We start from the raw sequence: 19,881 nt of genomic DNA on the forward strand, positions 1-19,881 counted from the left end.
CTCACTTCAAACTTTCAAAGTCAACACTAAATGTAAACACACTCACTCACTCTAACTCTCAAAGACTCATCCGCCTCACTTTCTCTCGTCTCTCTCAAACAGTCTTCTTTGTTACTCACAATCACTATCGCTCCCTTCACCATCGTTGCGTCTCACCCTAGCCTACAAACATGCAACAAAATCTATCTGATAAGTTTCCTTTGAAATTTTTACCAAATCCTAACTCTCTAATCTCATAAAATTTATTTAATGTTTATATTAAAAAATTGTTCTTTCTTTATTCAATGTTTATCTTAAAAGGTATTATATCCTTTTGTGTTTTGTTTTGGTTTTTTCTTCTCCTTGAAGTTACTATTTTGTGTCATGATTTGATCTTTTTAACTAACATTTGTTTTATGATGTTTCCATTATAATATAGAGGTTGTCCGTATCTCCTTTCTCTGTTGAACCTTTAGAGAATGTTAGTTTATCACGGTTTCTTTTAAGGTTTCTTAATGTATTTTTAAGTTTTTAAGGTTAATCTATGATTTCTTAGGTACAAATTATACTACTATTGTTCATGTTTCTAATAACATTGTAATTTTTTGTGATTTTTTTCCAATCGATAGTGCTTTAATTCGTAGTTTATGTCAATTTCAATTTATTAGTTTTACATTTGTAGTTATTTACATATTTTTTTTCCTTGCTATTTTTGTAGGTTGTTGTCTTATAATCTTGTATTTTCTATTTTAATGTTTATGTTCATGTAATTTCTGAGTTTTGGTTTCTGGTTTGATGTTCATGTTTGATATGTTTATTATTTTTAAGTAATCTTTAGGTTGAAGTTTTAAGTAAGTTTCTGCCTTTCTAGGTTAAGGTATTATGAATTCTTAAGGTTGTAAGTTAGGTTTCCTGAGCTTATGTTCATGTTTGCTCTACTTATCCTTTTTAGTTTTGCTTTTTTACTTTCATGTTTGATCTGTTTATTCTTTGTAGTTTTACATTCATGTTTGATGTGTTTATTCTTTTTAGTTTAACATTCATTTTTTATTTGTTTATTCTTTTTAGTTTATATTTATGTTTGATTTGTTTATTCTTTTTAGTTTTATATGTTTTCCTCATCATAATTAAATATTGTTACATTGTAGATTCTGCTCAATACTTAGTGTTTTTTGAACTTTTCTGATTTGGAATAATAAAGCAAGGCCAAAGAGGCAGGAGCATGCAAGGAGCTAGGCCATAAAACTATAAGTTAAACACATTGTAAATATTTTATTAATCAACTTGTTGAAAATAGATTGTGTATGTTATTTTTAGACTACATGATTTTTTAGAATAATTTAATTTATCTACTGTCTAGTGCATGCTAATAATCTGTTTCATGTGATATAGTAATTAAGTTTATTGCTTAAATCTTGTTACACTTGATAATTACGTATATGCTAATAATTTGGTTTTTTACACTACATGGTTTTTTAGATTATGTGTTATGATTATGAGTAGGGGCGTTCAAATAACTGTTTTGAACCAAATGTCATTAAAAAGACCGAAGTACTTATATAACTTAAGGGCTAAACTAAATTACATGTTGATTTTGTTTGAATGAATTTAAGAGAATTTACTTTATTTGAATTCCTTTTTGATACATTGAACTTTTTTTTTTTACTTTTTGAATTCACAAACTCATGCGATACTTTTTTATTCTTAAATAAAAAGCATCATCTTTGAAAATCAGTTCAATTCTGCATTAAAAACCATTGTGAACCAAACCATATAACTGGTTCAGTCTAGTTCAGATGAAACCATTACAGTTCAGTTTTCTCAAACTGTTTTTGTGGTTCATTTTGGTTCGGTTCAGTTTTCGTTTAAAACCAAATCGTGAACATGCCTAATTATAAGTTTCAGTTTGTATGAATTTGATTATGAACTTATATGGTTACATAATTTTATGCTATGCTAAAATAATATGATTATGAGTTGAACTCATTTGAGTTTGTATGAACTGTATATGATAACAAGTGACTCAATTAATGAACTAATTGAACTAATTGACTAGTCAATTAATGAACCTATAGTAGGAGTTGTTTTATATAAAAAGAATAAAATACTTAGAGTTGGATGATAATTAATTATATAGGAAAACTTGAACAATTAATTAAGAAAACTTCATCAAATTAAATCTTTGATTAAAAATGGAATATTTTAAACTTTAACTAGACTTAAGCATAACAATCATATATGTTTCAGTGATGCAACAGCCTTCGTCTAATCCTTTTCCTAACCAACTCATTGAAGCTAATAATTAACCTATTGAACAATCTACACTTGCAACTACTCTTCCTCCAGTTGGGAAGAAGAGAAAAGACAATGCAAGTGGTTCTAGAAAAACTTCAGAGGTTTGAGACCACTTTAATGAAATTCCTGATTGTGAAATTAGAACTTTTGCTTATAAATACTGTCATCAAAGGTAATTTATTGAAGCTAAGATACATGGTACTTCCTATATGAAGCATCACATTACAAGATGCACAAAATATCCTTTAAATGTAGCAACTGACCCTAACCAAACTATTTTACAATTTCTAACAAGTGAGGGGTCTAGTTTTGCTGTAGCAGGCTTTAGATTTAATGCTCAAGTATGTAAAAAAGCTTTGGTTGTTTTTATCATTTTGGATGAGCAACCCTTTAAAGAAGTTGAAGGAGAGGAATTTAAGTACTTATGTAATCAATTGCAACCCCAATTTACCCTACCATCAAGATGTACTGTAGCAAGAGATTGTTTTCAATTGTATTTAGATGATAAAATTAGGTTGAAAGGGTTCTTAAAGTTCGATGGTAGTAGCGTGGCTATTACTACAAATTGTTGGATTTTTGTTCAAAATCTTAATTATTTGACCCTCACAACCCACTTTGTTGAGAACGAGTGGAATTACCAAAAAAAGAATCATTAGCTTTTGTATGGTTCCAAATCATAGAGGTGAGACAATGAATATGAAGCTTGAGGAGGTATTGACGGAATGAGGACTTAGAAATGTGTCTACCGTCACGGTTGTTAACGCATTATCAAATGATGTCACAATATGATTATTGAAGAAAAAGATTAAAAAAAAAACATGAATGGACTATTGTTGGATAGAGCTTTTTTTTCATATGAGGTATTGTGTTCACATACTCAACTTGGTGGCGACTGAAGGATTAAAAGACTTTGACTCTTCAATTTCTTCCATCTGAAATGTTGTGAGGTTTGTAAGATCTTCACCATAGAAAACTGCAAAGTTTAAGGAATATATAGAATTTGTTGGAATTGCAAGCAAAAAATTGTTGTGTCTTGATGTTCAAACTAGGCTAAACTCAACATATTTGATGTTGGAAGCGGCTGTAAAATTTAAACCAGCCTTTGATAAGCTTGAAAATGAGGATGCAAGCTATAGGCAATACTTTGTTGAAGCTTCCCCACCCACTAATAATAATTGGGAAAAAGGCAAGTGCTTTGTTCAATTTTTGAAGTATTTTTATGATGCAACAAAAGTGTTTTCAACCCCACAACAAACAAGTTTGCATATGAATTTTCCCCAATTAGCTTCCATCTTTATTTAACGTAAACATTCATCCATGGACCTCAACCCTTGTTTAGCATCAATGGGCAAACAAATATTGGCGAAGTACACCAAATATTGGGCCAATGAATATAACATAAATTAGCTCTTTTACTTTGGTGTTAGTTTAGATCCCCGATACAAGTTAAGGTATATGGAGTAATGCTTCAATGATATGTATGGTGATAAACCAACTAAAAAAGATTTGTTGACAATCATAAATAATAATTCTACTAAAGTGTGCAAATGGTATAAGCATGCTTATGATACAACATCTAAGGCTTCATCTTCCAGTGTTGGTGCATTTGTTTCCCTTTGTGAAACAACCGTTGTTGGTCACACAAGCGCACACTTACAACGGGAAAATGCTTTATAAAAACATTTGAAGGAAAATGATTCAATTGATGTTGAAAATGAACTTGAGAGGTACACTAATGAGAAATGTATAGAGTTTGTAGAAAAGTTTGAGATTCTAATTTGGTGGAAACATAATGCTTGTTGATATCCAATTTTGTCTAGAATGGTAAGAGACATCATGCCTACACCAGTTTCTAATGTGGCTTCTGAGAGTGCTTTCACCACTGGGGGTAGGATTTTAGAGGTATATAGACGCTCCCTAAACCTAGAAATGACAGAGGCTCTACTATGCACCCATAATTGGTTGAAGCCGTCTTTTTACCAATTTAAAGACTTCATATTTGATAAGGAGTATGAGATTTCAGAGGAAGTACTATCAGGTGCACTATTTGTTTTTTATAAAATAATTGTATTCACTGTTATTTGTAATATTTATATGTGTTTAACATGACAATTCACTCTTTTTTAATATATCATAGATTTAAATGGAAGCTCAGTTGGAAGTGGTCCATTTCCTTCCTCTCAGTTACAACCCTCAAACTGTGTTTAAATTGTTAAAGGTTCAATTTATGTTTGTCATTTCATAATTATGTTATGTTTTTAATTATGTTCAGTTTTTTATTTATTATAGACTGCCCTTTTATTTTTTATTTTTTGGAGTCACACAAGATTCATCATCAATCATAGCACAATCATGCAACCAACCACTAATTCTAGATTTTGGAGCAAGTCGACCATATCTTTTTGGAACAAATAGGCTTCGTGGGTAAGACGTTTCGTTTAGTTTTAGTTTATTATACTAATTTTAATGTTCTTTTGGCTTTTTATGATTTATTTTTGCAAGTTATGTTATTGAATGATTTGGGTAAGATGGAGCAAAAAGCTTTTTGAAGGAGCTTGCTATTGTTTGCACTATGGGGATTTATTTGTAAATTTTGATTTGATTGTCATTTTATCGCATAACTTGTCAATATAATAAATTGCAAACCATCTGACTCATACTTTCGTAGCATTGGACCAACTTACCATATCTTTGCATCAACTTCTACTTTTGTGGCATTGGATCAAAATTGACAAAAGAAAACCTATGTAAGTTAATCTTTGCAACTTTGTTACAATTCAATTGTTGGGTATGCAATGCATATGAAAACTTGATTTTCTCACTGCTCTTGGGGTATTTTTCTACAAATTTTGTTGTTGAGTTGGTTTGATTATATATAATGTGTTTTACATTTTTACCAACTGATGTTAATCTGTTCTACAACTGTCATTGATTATTTCTAATTTGAACACTGATGTTATTTTGTTCTGTAATTGTCATTGGTTCTTTCTAATTTGAACATTGATGTTATTATGCTCTGCAACTGTCACCGGTTCTTTCTAATTTGAACATTGATGTTATTCTGTTTTGCAACTTTTTTCCCTTCTAATTTGTATTATATGTGTGCAAAAGAAGAAATATTCATGCTGCTGAAATCACCTAGTAAATCCTCATGGTGCAACAATACTGCCTTCCTTTGGTTAGTGTCAAATTTTAATTAAGTTGATCATGATGTAATTTATACTTGAGGATGTAATTTTTTTTGGTTGTGTTGTCATGTGACTGTGACTTATGTTGCTGAAAATTTTGTGATTTAATATTAGCCTTAGACTTTATGTGGCTAATGGCAAATGCTATGTGCTTGAGAACAATGATATAACAAAACTTTGACTGATATTATAAAAAATTGTGATTGAAAATTGTGATCTAGAACAATTGAAGACATAAAACATGTGTGATGTATAATTGGCAAGTTGGGCTAGTTTTTTTTAATGAGTCAGAGTTGTATTATATATTACAAAGTATATAAGGTCATACTATTTTCCCGATTTTTAAAAAATAAGATGCAAAAAAAGGCCAACAAAGCCCAACCCATTTTTACCCACCCACCCACCCACAATCGACACTCATGATCCGAACCTGACTTACCCGAACAAAATATGGACGAGATTGGGCTAATAGACACCACCATGGATGTTTTGGCCCGAAACCGCCTGAATCCGAACCAATGTCGACCCATACCACAAACTAATTTAAAATACCCTTTATAAAATAATGAGAGACCACTTATATTATAATCAACTTCTACAAACAAAAAACTATATTATATGAGGGACCACTTATAGTTATCATTTAGGCATTAATTAACACAAAATGACAAACCATTACCAAAACAACATGGAAAGCAACTAAAACAAAAATAAAAACTCATAAATGATGATATCAATATAATCATCAATATACTTTAGTAACAATATTGAACCTTGCCTCAAATTTCTTCCATTTGTTCTTCTTCGATTCTCCCTGAAACTCAAACTTGCCCTGTAGACCTAACTTTATTCCCCAAAATTGCCGTGTACACAAAGACAGAAAACCCTAATTTTGTTTAAGTCTATGGTGAAAATCCTATTTTGTTATTTTTCTAATTATGAAATTTAAGTTTAAATTAACTATTTATTTTAATTATTAATTATATTATTATATTAGAATAAATTAAAATAGTGTGGTTAGACATGTAAGCCACGTTAAGACCACATATACAGGTTAACGATCACGTGTCATGTTTTCTAATAAATTTCCTCACGTGTCATGTTTTCTAATAAATTTCCTCAAAAAGGGTATAATTGTCAGTGAAGCTTAACTTAAATGATTTATGTGTCTACGAAAGCTAACATAAAGGACCTAGATGGAAGCAAATATAAATGATCGACTCCAGAACTAACGCTAACATAAAGGACTAAAAATGTAATTTATCTTTTTTCTATTTTCTTTTTCGATGCATATTAAGAAAAACTTTTTATCTCATCATTCAATAGAGCACATATTTTCACACTTGTAGGAGTATTAATATAGTTAATATAAATAATTATTAGGAATGCTAAGAAGATATTTAGTCGGATGTCAATTTTGATGGTGACTATATTTAAACCGAACCCACCCGTTTACAATAATTCCAAATTGATATTTCAACTTTGTTTATCCAATGATTCGTCTGTATCCGTCTGTTTGACACATTCAACAACCGAATTTCACGATAGTCAAATATATTTTCTTTGTCCACCCTTAGTTGTGAACTCATTATTACATAGGTACACATGACCTTAGAGCATCCACAATAGAGCACACATGATTGTGTGCTTAAACGGGTTCCACGTGTACACATAATTTATTTTATAATTTTTTAATGACAATCCTTAATAAACATTTAATCTCTATAGCCCTACACTTCTAAAAACAATTATGAAATGAGATCCTTTAATAACTTTATATCATTATTTTTCAACAATAGTAACAACAAATACACATTATTTTTATTTTACTTTTAGTGGTGGGGTCCGTACATCATAAAGGAAATAAAAAATGCCTATAGAAGGCTTGCTCTCTAATAGAGTCACCATATGAATCATGGTTAAATATGTTAGTTCTATAAACATTTCAACATTTTAATTTAGTATTTGTAAAATAAAAATATAATTTTCAGTCCTATAAAATTATCATACATACAGTTTTAGTTTTTACTATCAAAACAACATATATTTATTAATGAATTTTTTCATACATGTTTATGATATTATAAAAGTTTCTTCACAAAAAATGAGCTCAAAATTAATTTTCTAAGTCCATATTTTCATTGTTTCTATCTTGATATTTTAACATTTTAAAAAATCATTTAAATTTAAAAAATTCTATATTTTTATGGAATGTCTTTTTATAATGTTCTAAACATTACTGCGAAAAATCATTTAAAATAATTTAAAGTTAAAAGACAACAAAACATATTTCAATTTAGTAGAAAAAGTAAAAGTAATTGTTGAATAATTTTATAAATACTTAAAAAATGTACTTTTTAGTATTTATAAAAATTAAAAACATATTTAACTCTAATTTATTCTGTCATTAATAAGAAAAAATAAATATAACACCACCCACTAAGTTAACATATACTGTATATTTCTGCAAAAAAAATAAAAAATTAAGAGTAATTTTTTTTTTTGTCAATTGGGGTTGTAACTAGATATTTATAGAGTGTAACTAGAAAAAATCTGTGTAATTTTTAAATTAAAATAAATTGAAGGATGAATTAGCAAAGAATTTGAATGAGACAAGAGACAGAAAACAAGGAAGCAGAACCGAGTTCTTAAGGCGCAAAAAAGAAAAGTTTTTCTACTTGTTGAGAAAAAGAAAAGGCCAAATCGCACATCAGAGACTTGGAAGAAGCAAGTTTAACTATTTAAGGTATACAATCCTCTATGTGAGTATATGGGTTTGATTTTATGCTTAGTTAGATACTGTTATTTCATCATGAATCAAGTTTTTTTTCTTTCTCCATATAGCCAAATTACGTTACTTGAACTGATTATTTAGGGTCTTGAATGTGAATATTGTTATGCTTAGTTATCGTTATCTCACTTCCCGAAAATCCCTCCATTAGGGTTAATTGTAAAGAGTTTCATCTTTCAATTTCAGAAGGTTCATTCTATTTCGCTCTCAAAGAAAGTATTACCTTAAGCTTGAATGTTTTGACCTTGATTAGATAAGGTTAGCGGTTCCATTCATTCATATGAAAATGTAATATGCTATTGATGACTTACTCAAAGAAATGTCATTTCTTAACTTATTTATCTGTTGTTTGGTTGTGTGAAATTTTATCAAGTTGCTTCTGGTTATGAGTAAATTTGCTGATGTTAATGGATGTATCGGGTTATGGATTGAAGAACACTAATTGGGGATATGGGACGATCAATATTTTTTTTTGCAGTTGTTCTTTGCAAGTGTTGACTATTTGTCCTGTGTTTTGTGTGGGCTATCGTTCAATTATCAGAGCTGGCTAGGCATTGTAGAAAGCTCTGTACTCTTAATGTTGTGCATGTCCTACCCACTCCATACTCACCCCTTTTCAACTTCCAAAATCATCTAGAAACATGTTTAAAAGAAACATAATTCTTGAGCTATGGCATCCATTGTCCCATCAAAGACCACCCTAACCCCCAAGTTTCACGCTTTCTTCAAAAGGGCTTCTCAGAATTCACTGAAGGAATTGTTGGGAAAGCATTGCACGCACTTTGCGTGAAAGGTGTTATTCAACTCAACACATTCTATACAAATACCTTGATTAACATGTACCCCAAGTTCGGTAGCATAAACTATGCTCAACATGTTTTTGATGAAATGTTGGACAAAAATGATGCTTCTTGGAATAACATGATGTCGGGGTTTGTTCGAGTAGGTCGGTACCATGGAGCTATGAAATTCTTTTGCCATATGTTAGAATACGGTATTACCCCAAGCAGTTATGTAGTTGCTAGTTTGGTGACTGCCTGTGATAGGTCAGGGTGCATGACTGAAGGGGCACTTCAGATTCATGATTATGTCGTCAAATGCGGTTTGATGTCTAATGTGTTCGTTGGTACTAGTTTGCTGCACTTTTATGGTACACATCGTATGGTTTCTGAGGCTAACAAACTCTTTGAGGAGATTGAGGAACCCAATATAGTCTCTTGGACTTCTTTGATGGTTTGCTATGCAGATAATGGGTATGCAAAAGAAGTTCTAAATATTTATCGACATTTAAGAAATAACAGGTTAATTTGTAATGAAAATACAATGGCTACAGTTATTAGAACTTGTGGAATGTTTGGGGATAAAAGTAAAACCATGGGTTATCAGATCCTTGGAGATGTTGTCAAATCTGGATTGGACACCGGTAGTGTCTCAGTGGCGAACCCCCTTATATCCATGTTTGGTAATTATGATAGTGTAGAGGAGGCATCATGTGTGTTTAATAACATGAAGGAACGAGACACTATTTCTTGGAATTCAATTATTACTGCAAGTGCACATAATGGTCATTTCAAAGAATCTATAGGACACTTCTTTTGGATGCGTCGTACTCACACGGAAACAAATTATATTACTTTATCAGCCTTGTTACCGGTATTCGGTTCTGCACAACATTTGAAGTGGGGAAGAGGACTTCACAGTCTAATATTAAAATCTGGACTGGAATCAAATGTTTGTATATGTAATAGTCTTTTAAGTATGTATTCTCAGGCTGGATCATCTGAGGATGCAGAGTTTGTTTTTCATACAATGCCAGAGAAAGATTTAATTTCATGGAATTCCATGATGGCAAGCCATGTTGAAGATGGAAAGTATTCACATGCCATACAACTTCTGATTGAGATGCTCAAAACAAGAAAGGCAACGAACTACGTAACTTTTACAACTACATTATCTTCCTGTTATAATTTAGAAAAACTAAAGATTGTTCATGCCTTTGTGATTCATTATGGCCTACATCACAATTTAATCATAGGTAATACATTGGTTACCATGTATGGGAAGTTTGGCTTGATGGATGAAGCACAGCAGGTGTGCAAACTAATGCCTGAAAGAGATGTGGTAACATGGAATGCGCTGATAGGTGGCCATGCTGATAACAAAGAACAAAATGCAGCAATTGAAGCATTCAACTTATTGAGAGAAGAAGGTTTGCTTGTAAACTACATTACTATTGTCAATCTTCTCAGTGCTTGTTTGTCTCCTGATTATCTTTTGGAACATGGAATGCCAATACACGCACACATAATTGTGTCAGGATTTGAATTAAATACGCATGTCCAAAGCTCCCTAATTACAATGTATGCCCAGTGTGGTGATCTTAATACAAGTAACTATATTTTTGATGCAATAGCTAATAAAAATTCTAGTACTTGGAATGCCATTCTTTCTGCAAATGCCCATTATGGGCCTGGTGAGGAAGCACTAAAATTTATTGCAAGGATGGGAAATGACGGGGTTGATTTAGATCAATTTAGCTTCTCCGTAGCTCTTGCTACTATTGGTAACTTGACGGTATTGGATGAGGGTCAGCAGCTTCATAGCTGGATAATTAAACTTGGGTTCGAGTCAAATGAATATGTTTTAAATGCTACAATGGATATGTATGGAAAATGTGGAGAAATCGATAATGTATTTAGAATCCTTCCCCTACCAAAAAGCAGGTCACAGAGGTCTTGGAACATTTTAATATCAGCATTGGCCAGACATGGGTTTTTTCGCCAGGCTGCGGAGGCCTTTCATGAGATGCTTGATCTGGGGATGAGACCTGATCACGTCACTTTTGTTTCACTTCTGTCTGCCTGCAGCCATGGAGGTTTGGTGGATGAGGGTCTTGCATACTTCTCTTCAATGAGTACCGAATTTGGTGTCCCTACTGGAATAGAGCATTGTGTATGCATAATTGATCTTCTTGGGCGATCAGGAAAGCTTGCAGAGGCTGAAGCTTTCATTGATAAGATGCCAGTCCCACCAAATGACCTCGTTTGGTGTAGCTTGTTGGCTTCTTGCAAAATACACGGAAATTTGGAGCTCGGGAGGAAAGCTGCTGATCGTCTTTTAGAGCTGGACTCATCTGATGATTCGGCCTATGTTCTTTATTCAAATGTCTGTGCATCTACACAAAGGTGGGGAGATGTAGAGAATGTGAGAAATCAAATGGAATCACACAGCTTAAAGAAGAAACCGGCCTGTAGTTGGATCAAGTTGAAAAACAAGGTTATGACTTTTGGTATGGGAGACCAGTTTCATCCACAAACTGCACAAATCTATGGAAAGTTAGAAGAGCTAAGAAAGATGGCTAGAGAGGAAGGCTACATGCCAGACACAAGCTATGCATTACAAGATACAGATGAATAACAAAAGGAGCATAATCTTTGGAACCATAGTGAGAGAATTGCCCTTGCATTTGGTTTGATTAATAGTCCCGAAGGCTCACCTCTTAGAATTTTTAAGAATCTTCGTGTTTGTGGTGATTGCCACTCTGTTTTCAAGCTAGTTAGTAAAACTGTTGGTAGGAAAATCACAGTAAGGGATTCATACCGGTTTCATCATTTCTATGGTGGCAAGTGTTCTTGTTCAGACTACTGGTAGTAGATTGAACTTTGTTGGATTTAGTAAATAAAAATGTTATATTTGGCAGTTTATTGAGTTTGATTTCAATATGTTGTGCAATTTTTTTTATACTGTTTCTGAATCATACATGCCACCATTGTGACATTGTCCCAAATGTACAATAAATTTCTGAGAACATGAACTGCTGTATAAATCTTAAAAATTGCAGATTATCTTGGTGAAATTTTGATCGTGTTACATGATGAGTATACTGAACATTTTACGGTTTATTTATTTTGTCTCCATATAGCCAAATTAAGTTACTTTGGCCAATTAAAAAAATATGAATGTATTAAGGGTCCTCTATGTGAATATGTTAAGTTTACTGCTTAGGAATTATCCTGACAGTTGCATTACAAAACTCATATCTCAAGTTATAGAACTCTTAACGAGATAGGGTTTGTGTTAAACAAAATCTAATATGAAATGCATATTGACTATAAATTAAAGAATTTTAGTTGTATTATAATGCTTTTATTCGGTGTTCAAATTTGGCGTAGAATCTGTTAGTGTCCAATTGCGGCTGTCAGGCAATGCAATGGCAGATCTTGTGCATCTGTTAAATTATTATAGTTGTCATTGTTAAATTTGTTATATGGTTTTCTCATGTTCCTGAAATGTTATGAGTGACAATTGCCCGTGTGCTTGCATTCTGGATGAGATTTCAGCTTTGTGTATTTTGAGTGAGTAGTAATTTGTATCATGATTTGAATTTTCAATTGTAATATTAATAAAAAATAATTCCATTTTTGAAATATTCTCTTTGCTTCACATATTGTTAAGTTGTAAGCATTCTCTTCTTACTCCTTTGTGAAGAGAATAAAAGAGAATGGAGAAGAGAGAAGATTGGAGATCAATTCTACCATATTTACCCGTGCTGATGCGTTCTCCTTCTCTTTTTTGGCCGTCTCAAGTGGTGGAAACTCTCAGAGAAATCGGAAGCGGCCGAGTCGACTCAGGCCAACTCTTATACATCGCCATTACCGAACTCAGGAATTCTCTTTCTCTATCTTCCGAACCTTTAGCTCCTTCTGCTGCACATGGATATGCCCTCTTCTTCGATGAGGTAATATACTACACAGGTAACTCCACCTTTTTAGAACCTCAAATTTTTTAATTTTGAATTCAGATTTCTTGTAATATTGGGATGCACGGGTTTTGCTGATTATCGATGAATGACGAATTGTTCTATTAATAAAAAACAAGGACTCATGATTGTTTGTTTCAGCTGATCTCTAGAGAGGAATGTAGGAAGTGGTTTGAAGAGGTGCTTCCAGCATTGGGAGATTTGCTTTTAAGGTTACCATCTTTGTTGGAAGCACACTATGAAAATGCGGATATGGTTATTGATGGAGAGGGAGCCACCATCAGAACTGGTCTTCGCATGCTGGATTCACAGGAACCTGGGATAGTGTTTCTTACCCAGGTTTTCTTTGTTACTAAAAATTGTGTGCTTTCTTCTTTTTGGTACCTTTTTGTTGCCCACTTTTAATGGTTGAAGATTATTTTTAAACCGAATTTCATCTATAAGGCTACGGGTACTTGACATTTAAATTCTCAAACCTCTTTACTTTGCGTTTTTACTGCAACAAGATAAAATTTACCTGCTCTTCAAGAACTCAATAATACAATTTGGCTGCTACTGGCATCACCACCACCGTCACAACTCTTGCATAATTAAGGCTGCTTCGGCTACATTTATAGGGTATATTATCATGACATACATGCTATTGATAGTTATAATTTACAAATGCAATTTCTTGCTTTTCAGGAGCTGATTGCTGCTCTTCTTGTATGCTCATTTTTATGTCTATTCCCAGTCCATGACAGATATGAGAAACAACTTCAACCAGTTAACTTTGATGAGTTGTTTGCGTAAGAAATCTTAAGCTATTTTAATTTTTAATCTTATCACTTGTTCATTCAATTGCTTGTTTTGGCCTTCATTTTGATCATCTTATTTCTCCCAAGTGGTGTCAAGCCGTCAATGGTATTTGCATGTTTGTGTGTGTGAGTTACTCAACGATAGTAAATGAGAAGGATAGAAAGAATGGACCAAATCAAATGCCTTGTTTCACATGTTATTACAATTTTTTTTTGAAATCCAGGTGATCAGCTATGCTTGTGCATTTTCAGGAGTCTCTATGATGATTACAGTCAAAAACAGGAAAATAAGATTTGGTGCATCATTCACTATTTTCAAAGGATAACCTCTAATATGCCTAAGGGTGTTGTCTCATTTGAGCGAAAAGTACTTGCATGGGAAGATGATTCCGTTCACGTTTCTTACCCTGATACTAACTTTTGGAGCACTTCTGTTATACCACTATGTAGATTTGAGGTATTTGAAGGAGATTTATTTTCAATTGTTCATATAACTAATCTCTTATAATGATCCACTTGGTTGGTAATAGGTGATACTATTGCATTTTAATAGGTTCAAAGTTCAGGACGCATAGAAGATCACTCAAGTGAAGCTGTCGAAGTGGATTTTGCGAATGAATATCTTGGTGGTGGTGCTCTTCGTAGGGGTTGTGTGCAGGTGCAAAATGTTTATAATTATATTTCCATCCTTAGCCTCTTATGCTTAATTGTTAGGTGATTGATAGCTTTTTTAGGACGTAGTTCCTGATATCTATACCTGTGTAGATTCTGCAGCTTTGGATATTTTTGTCACTTGAGCTTTCAGCCTACTAATGTTTAATATATTGCTTGTTATTGTCTGATATAGGAGGAAATTCGCTTCATGATCAATCCAGAATTGATTTCTGGCATGCTTTTCTTGCCGTCCATGGCAGATAATGAGGCTATAGATATTGTTGGTGTGGAAAGGTTCTCGAGTTATAAAGGGTTAGTGTTACTAAATGGATCTAAATTTTAGTAAGAAATGAATATTTTTAGTGTGGCTTTCCTTACTTCAAAAGTAACATGAAGATTGAAACTGAAATTTAGATAAGTTCAGATAAAATAAATATTATGAAACTGAAACAAGCAAGCTAAATTAAATAAAACATTATACAATAAATTGCAATATAATATATATACAACAAAGTGCAATATAAAAGCAGACAGACAAGCGAGTACTTTAGTGACCATCTTTCAACTATTGCATCTCATTATATATTTTCAGCTGTTCAAACATAATTTGTTATTGTGCTTCCTTCCTAAGCTAACAATGATAGTCTCTCCTGATTTCTATAGATACGCATCATCATTTCGATTTTCTGGGGATTATGTGGATGAGAAGGATTTAGATGCTCTTGGAAGACGTAAAACTAGGATTGTTGCAATCGATGCATTATGCGGCCCAGGGATGAGGCAATACAGGGAAAAATATCTCCTCCGGTTTGTTAATCTTCGTTTAAGTCTCTACTTCTCTTTAGGACGCATATTCATTGTTATTATGCAAGTATGAGAATATAAACTCTTTGTTTGTAGAGTTGCTTTTACTTTCTTTTCCTCAATCTTTTTGAGGAATGTGTCTAATTTACTACTAAGAGTAGCTCTAATAGTAGCCATACACTTAATTCTCTCAATAATATTTATTCTTTCATAAAACCATAATTTAGCTGTGTTTACCTATATAAACTTGGAGAATTACAATAAAGAATTTATGGGGAGCATATTACCAGTTTAGTAACAACAAAGCAATTTATAGGATTGAGTTGTAGAATCAGGCTCTTGCAAGTGTAAGGTAAGGCTGGCAATAGTAAATCCACAATGGAACTGACTCTCCCTGAATCCTAACACCAAGTAGTAACAATTTAGCATTTAAGTTTGAAATATTTTGGTGAAAAGTTCCTTGTCTTTAATCTTCCCTTCAATACAATAGCTTTCAAAAAACCATCCGATTTTTTCTGAATGTGAAGAAAAGCGATCCATATTGTATTGATCATAGCAGCACGTAGTATAATTAATCTTAATATTTTTGTTTTTATTCAATTTTTAACGTTACAACATATTATGAATTGAGCATGTTCATTCCCGCAGTGAGATCAACAAGGCATTTTGTGGTTTTCTCCACCAATCTCCATGTCAACAGTATCAGAAAATTCTGCATGAGAACGTATGTTCATCTTACTTGTTTATTATCCATGACTTTCTAGAATCAATGTGATTTTTGTTGTTTCCACTTGGTATTATTGTTTGCTATCTTCATTAGTTATCTGTTTGAATCATTCTTTGTTTCTCTTAGTTTGATGCTGCCAGTGCCACCTCAACATCTATGGATACAAGTGAAGCATCAAATTCATATGAAGAAATCAGAAATTCTCAAAATGATTATGATATGATGGAGAAGAACAATGATATTGGGGTTGCGACTGGAAATTGGGGATGTGGCGCCTTTGGAGGAGATCCCGAAGTAAAGACCATAATTCAGTGGCTTGCAGCTTCTCAAGTAATTTTATATTTTCAGCCAGCTGTGTATAAACATGTAGCTGTAGTCACTGTGTACTTATTTGAATAAATTAGAAATATAATACTTAGATCAAGTCAACCATATCATATTTGATAATTTTCATTTTAGATTTCTTTTGGGGATAGTCAATAATGCGATTAAATTGAAACATCTAAATTTTGATGGCCAGAGGACCATAAAAATAAGCATGCGGTCAAAAAGTGCGATGAAAATGAAATATTTGAAATTGACACATTAAAAATTTGGCCTCTTGTTTAATTTTGAGTACTTTACAGAAGGTGCTACTACATGTTGAGAAATCGCAGCATGAAACAAAAGGAAACTTTGGGGTCTGTTGACAGTAACAGCTGCAGTACTTGACTGTCATATTACTTTCCTTTGACAATTTTTTGACCTTCCATGCTTGAAGACCTTGAATTTTGTTTTGGTTCATCATATCCCGCAGGCTCAAAGACCTTTCATAGCATACTACACATTTGGCTTGGACGCATTGCAAAACCTAGACAAGGTAACATGACATTTCCTTCACACAGTGGGAGAATCTAAACATGTGATCAACGGCTTTGCTAATAAGCATGTGCATCGACAAGATTTATATATTTTTCTTATTTCACGTTTAAATGTTGATCTTTTTTTTCTTCCCTATGAACGATGATATTTTTTAAAGAGTTGTACCTATCCAGTCTATTTGCAATTTTACATTCAGATTGAAAATGAGATCAACAACACTGGCTGAGCTAAGTTTATGATTTCCGTCTTCAAATTAAGTTTCCATTTTCTTTGTGGTCTGTTTTACATGTGAATATCTCCTCTGTCAGCATTGCCTCCTTCGTAACTAATTTCACCATAATTAGTAGCAGAGAAATGTCAACAATACAATTTGCAACATTCTCTGTCCAACACTTTTCATGATTGAGTGTAATTTATGCAAATCCCGTCATTTTGGAAATGAAACCCGCATGATTTAGTGGAATTCACATGAATTTTATTGAGTGTTGGAAAGTGTTTTAAAGAGAGTGTAGTAGGCAACACTCCTCTTAGTGGTAATACCATATATGAATCAAATCAATCATCTTCATTTAGTCAAGTGGCTGAAACATTTCGACTTAACTAGAACTTTTCTTGCAGTGTTGATTTCTCACTAGACTTTGGTTGGTATTGTGGCAGGTTGTGTGTTGGATTTTGTTGCAGAGATGGACAGTTGGAGACCTATGGAATATGCTAGTTGAGTACTCAAAAAATAGGTCAAAAGGAGATACTAATGTCGGTTTCCTCCAATGGCTCCTACCATCAATATATGATAATGGTTATATGATGGAGTAATTTGCCAAATGTGCCTTGTTCTGTTGTTTGTCTTTCACTTTCGACAATTTGTTATCTTTGAAGAAAATTTGGTCATTACAAGGAAAAAATAACAGTAGTGAAATGGTTAATATTGTTTTAAACATGTATATACCTTGTATAGTTTGATTTTGAAGCTATAGAAGTTCTATTATTCTTTCATAATTGTACTGTTGACTGTGAAGCTAGAACATAAGCATTTCATCATTCTTTTTCTAATATAAGCAAATTGCTAATGGTGATCCTTTGGAATTTTAAAGGGAATTTTTTCTACCCTCTATCTTCCTCTCTGCATGGTGGATATATTTTGTTGTCAATTAGTAAGCAGCAAGCAAAGCTAGATTTAATTAACTTTCTAATTTCTATGTCACTTGCGATTTGATTTATGAATAATAATGAACCAAGTTGTGTCCTCAAATTGAAAATTTCAACCTCCTTACCACTAAAACAATGGTTTTGAAACCCATATTCAAGATATATTGTTTTGGACATATTTATTTTCTTTAAAACTCAATATTTGCATGTGATTCCAACTAGTCCTAATCACCGCATTAATCAATCATGACCGTTGATTTGAGATCAGACTGTTCCAATTTTGAATTAGGTTTTGCACAATAAAACAATATCGGTAGTTTATTTTGATTGAATGACTAAAAATTGTGCGCATAGTAAAACAATATCGGTTGTTTTTTTTTTTATTGGATGACTAATAGTTGTGTGCAAGTAAAACAATATCCGTAGTTTATTTTGATTTGATGACTAATAGTTGTGCGTATAGTAAAACAATATCGGTTGTTTATTTCGATCAGACCAATAAAAAATCCAAATTGGAAGGGCTATAGAACTTCATTATTATATTTTCTAAGAAGTGATATTATACACCCTTCATATGAGATGTAACATATTTTGAATTCTAACACCTTCAAGAATGTAATGTTGTATACCCTCCTTATGCTATAAGGCAAATTTTGAGGAATCTACTTGCTATCCCTACACCTTCCACCTCAACATTTTGGTAAAAATGCAAAAACACTCTTTTGATACTAAAAATTGACAATAACACATAATTTCCTTCATTCTTCACAAAAATTCCTTCATTCTTCACAAAAATTCAGAACCTTGAAAAATTAAATTTGAGAAAGCTTTGATATTTTTTATATGTCAAAATACTCGGTATACAAAACTATATACCGACTATTTTGAGTATGAAATGTTCGGTATATAAATTGTTTTTCATAATAAAATACTTAGTATCTTTTATAATATCGAATTTTCGTTTTTTAAAAGAGTCGGTATTCGAAAGTACATACCGAGGATTTTGAAAACCAAAAAGCCGATATGTTAATACTATACCGAATATTTTGATTTTGATAATTCAGTACCTATTTTGACATATCGGATTTTTCATTTTTCCAAATAGCCGGAACCCATTTTATTAATTTTTATATTTTTTTATTTAGTGGCTAGGAGTAGATGCCAAGATGGTTTAATTATTCGTCCGGGGGAGTAAATAGTTCGAGTTCGACCTACTGCATCTACTAGGAAGAGAGCTGAGCAAGCTTGTGCCGATATATCTAGTATGCAAGAGGGGCCATAAGAGCAACATTCCATAGAACAACAACATATCAAGAAAGATTATATTGGGCAGCAACATACAGGGGACGAGCATATGGAGCAGGGTTAGGAGAAAGCCAGAGCAAGCTTCATGGTGCAGAGTCAAAAGAAGCCAGAGCATGTCTTCCATGGAAGACTACATGACTCATCCGTTGAGATCATACGAGCACCATGTTGGAAGTAGATTATGACTAGGAGAGATAATTGATTTATACTTAGAGTTATTTAATTATTTATTAATGAATCATTGAAATATTTATTATACTATATTATATATGCAAAATCGTGGTGCACATGGTCTTAAAATTAAGAAGTTTAATCTTAGTAACTTGCCCCAAATCGTGGTGCGTTGAAAGATCAAATTTGGAGTAGTTGATTGAATATTCCTTGACGACGGTTGACTGTAATCTTGTATCAACATTTGTTGAAAGGTGGCATAGTGAAACTAGCTTGTTTCACTTGCCTTTTGGATAGATGACTGTCACTTTAGATAACATGGGAGCCATCTTGGATATTCCTATCACCATTCACTTCTTCTCTCCACCTATTGATATGAATGTTGATATGGCTATAGCGATAGC

At 32.7% G+C, this 19,881-nt stretch overlaps 1 protein-coding gene across 11 annotated transcripts; it reads left to right on the forward strand.

Annotated features, from left to right (window-relative positions):
• The first annotated feature begins 8,017 nt into the window (after nt 1–8,017).
• LOC101509623 (poly(ADP-ribose) glycohydrolase 1-like) lies at nt 8,018–17,928 on the forward strand. 11 transcript variants are annotated; one of them, XM_012715691.3, is made up of 14 exons: nt 8,063–8,208; nt 8,440–8,511; nt 12,709–12,991; nt 13,154–13,351; nt 13,697–13,800; nt 14,062–14,266; nt 14,363–14,467; nt 14,657–14,775; nt 15,127–15,270; nt 15,916–15,991; nt 16,121–16,324; nt 16,621–16,674; nt 16,791–16,853; nt 17,513–17,928. In XM_012715691.3, exons 3-14 carry the CDS (start codon nt 12,755–12,757, stop codon nt 17,666–17,668), a joined length of 1,665 nt encoding a protein of 554 aa, XP_012571145.1. In that variant the 5' UTR covers nt 8,063–8,208; nt 8,440–8,511; nt 12,709–12,754; the 3' UTR covers nt 17,669–17,928. The 11 variants fall into 11 exon arrangements, with proteins under 11 accessions (XP_073225076.1, XP_073225077.1, XP_012571143.1 ...); XM_012715690.3 differs by having other exon boundaries at nt 12,742–12,991; XM_012715689.3 differs by lacking the exon at nt 8,440–8,511 and having other exon boundaries at nt 8,050–8,208; nt 12,742–12,991.
• Nucleotides 17,929–19,881: the final 1,953 nt, after the last annotated feature.

Source organism: Cicer arietinum, chromosome 5, assembly GCF_000331145.2.
Source record: "Cicer arietinum cultivar CDC Frontier isolate Library 1 chromosome 5, Cicar.CDCFrontier_v2.0, whole genome shotgun sequence".
NCBI lineage: Eukaryota > Viridiplantae > Streptophyta > Magnoliopsida > Fabales > Fabaceae > Cicer > Cicer arietinum.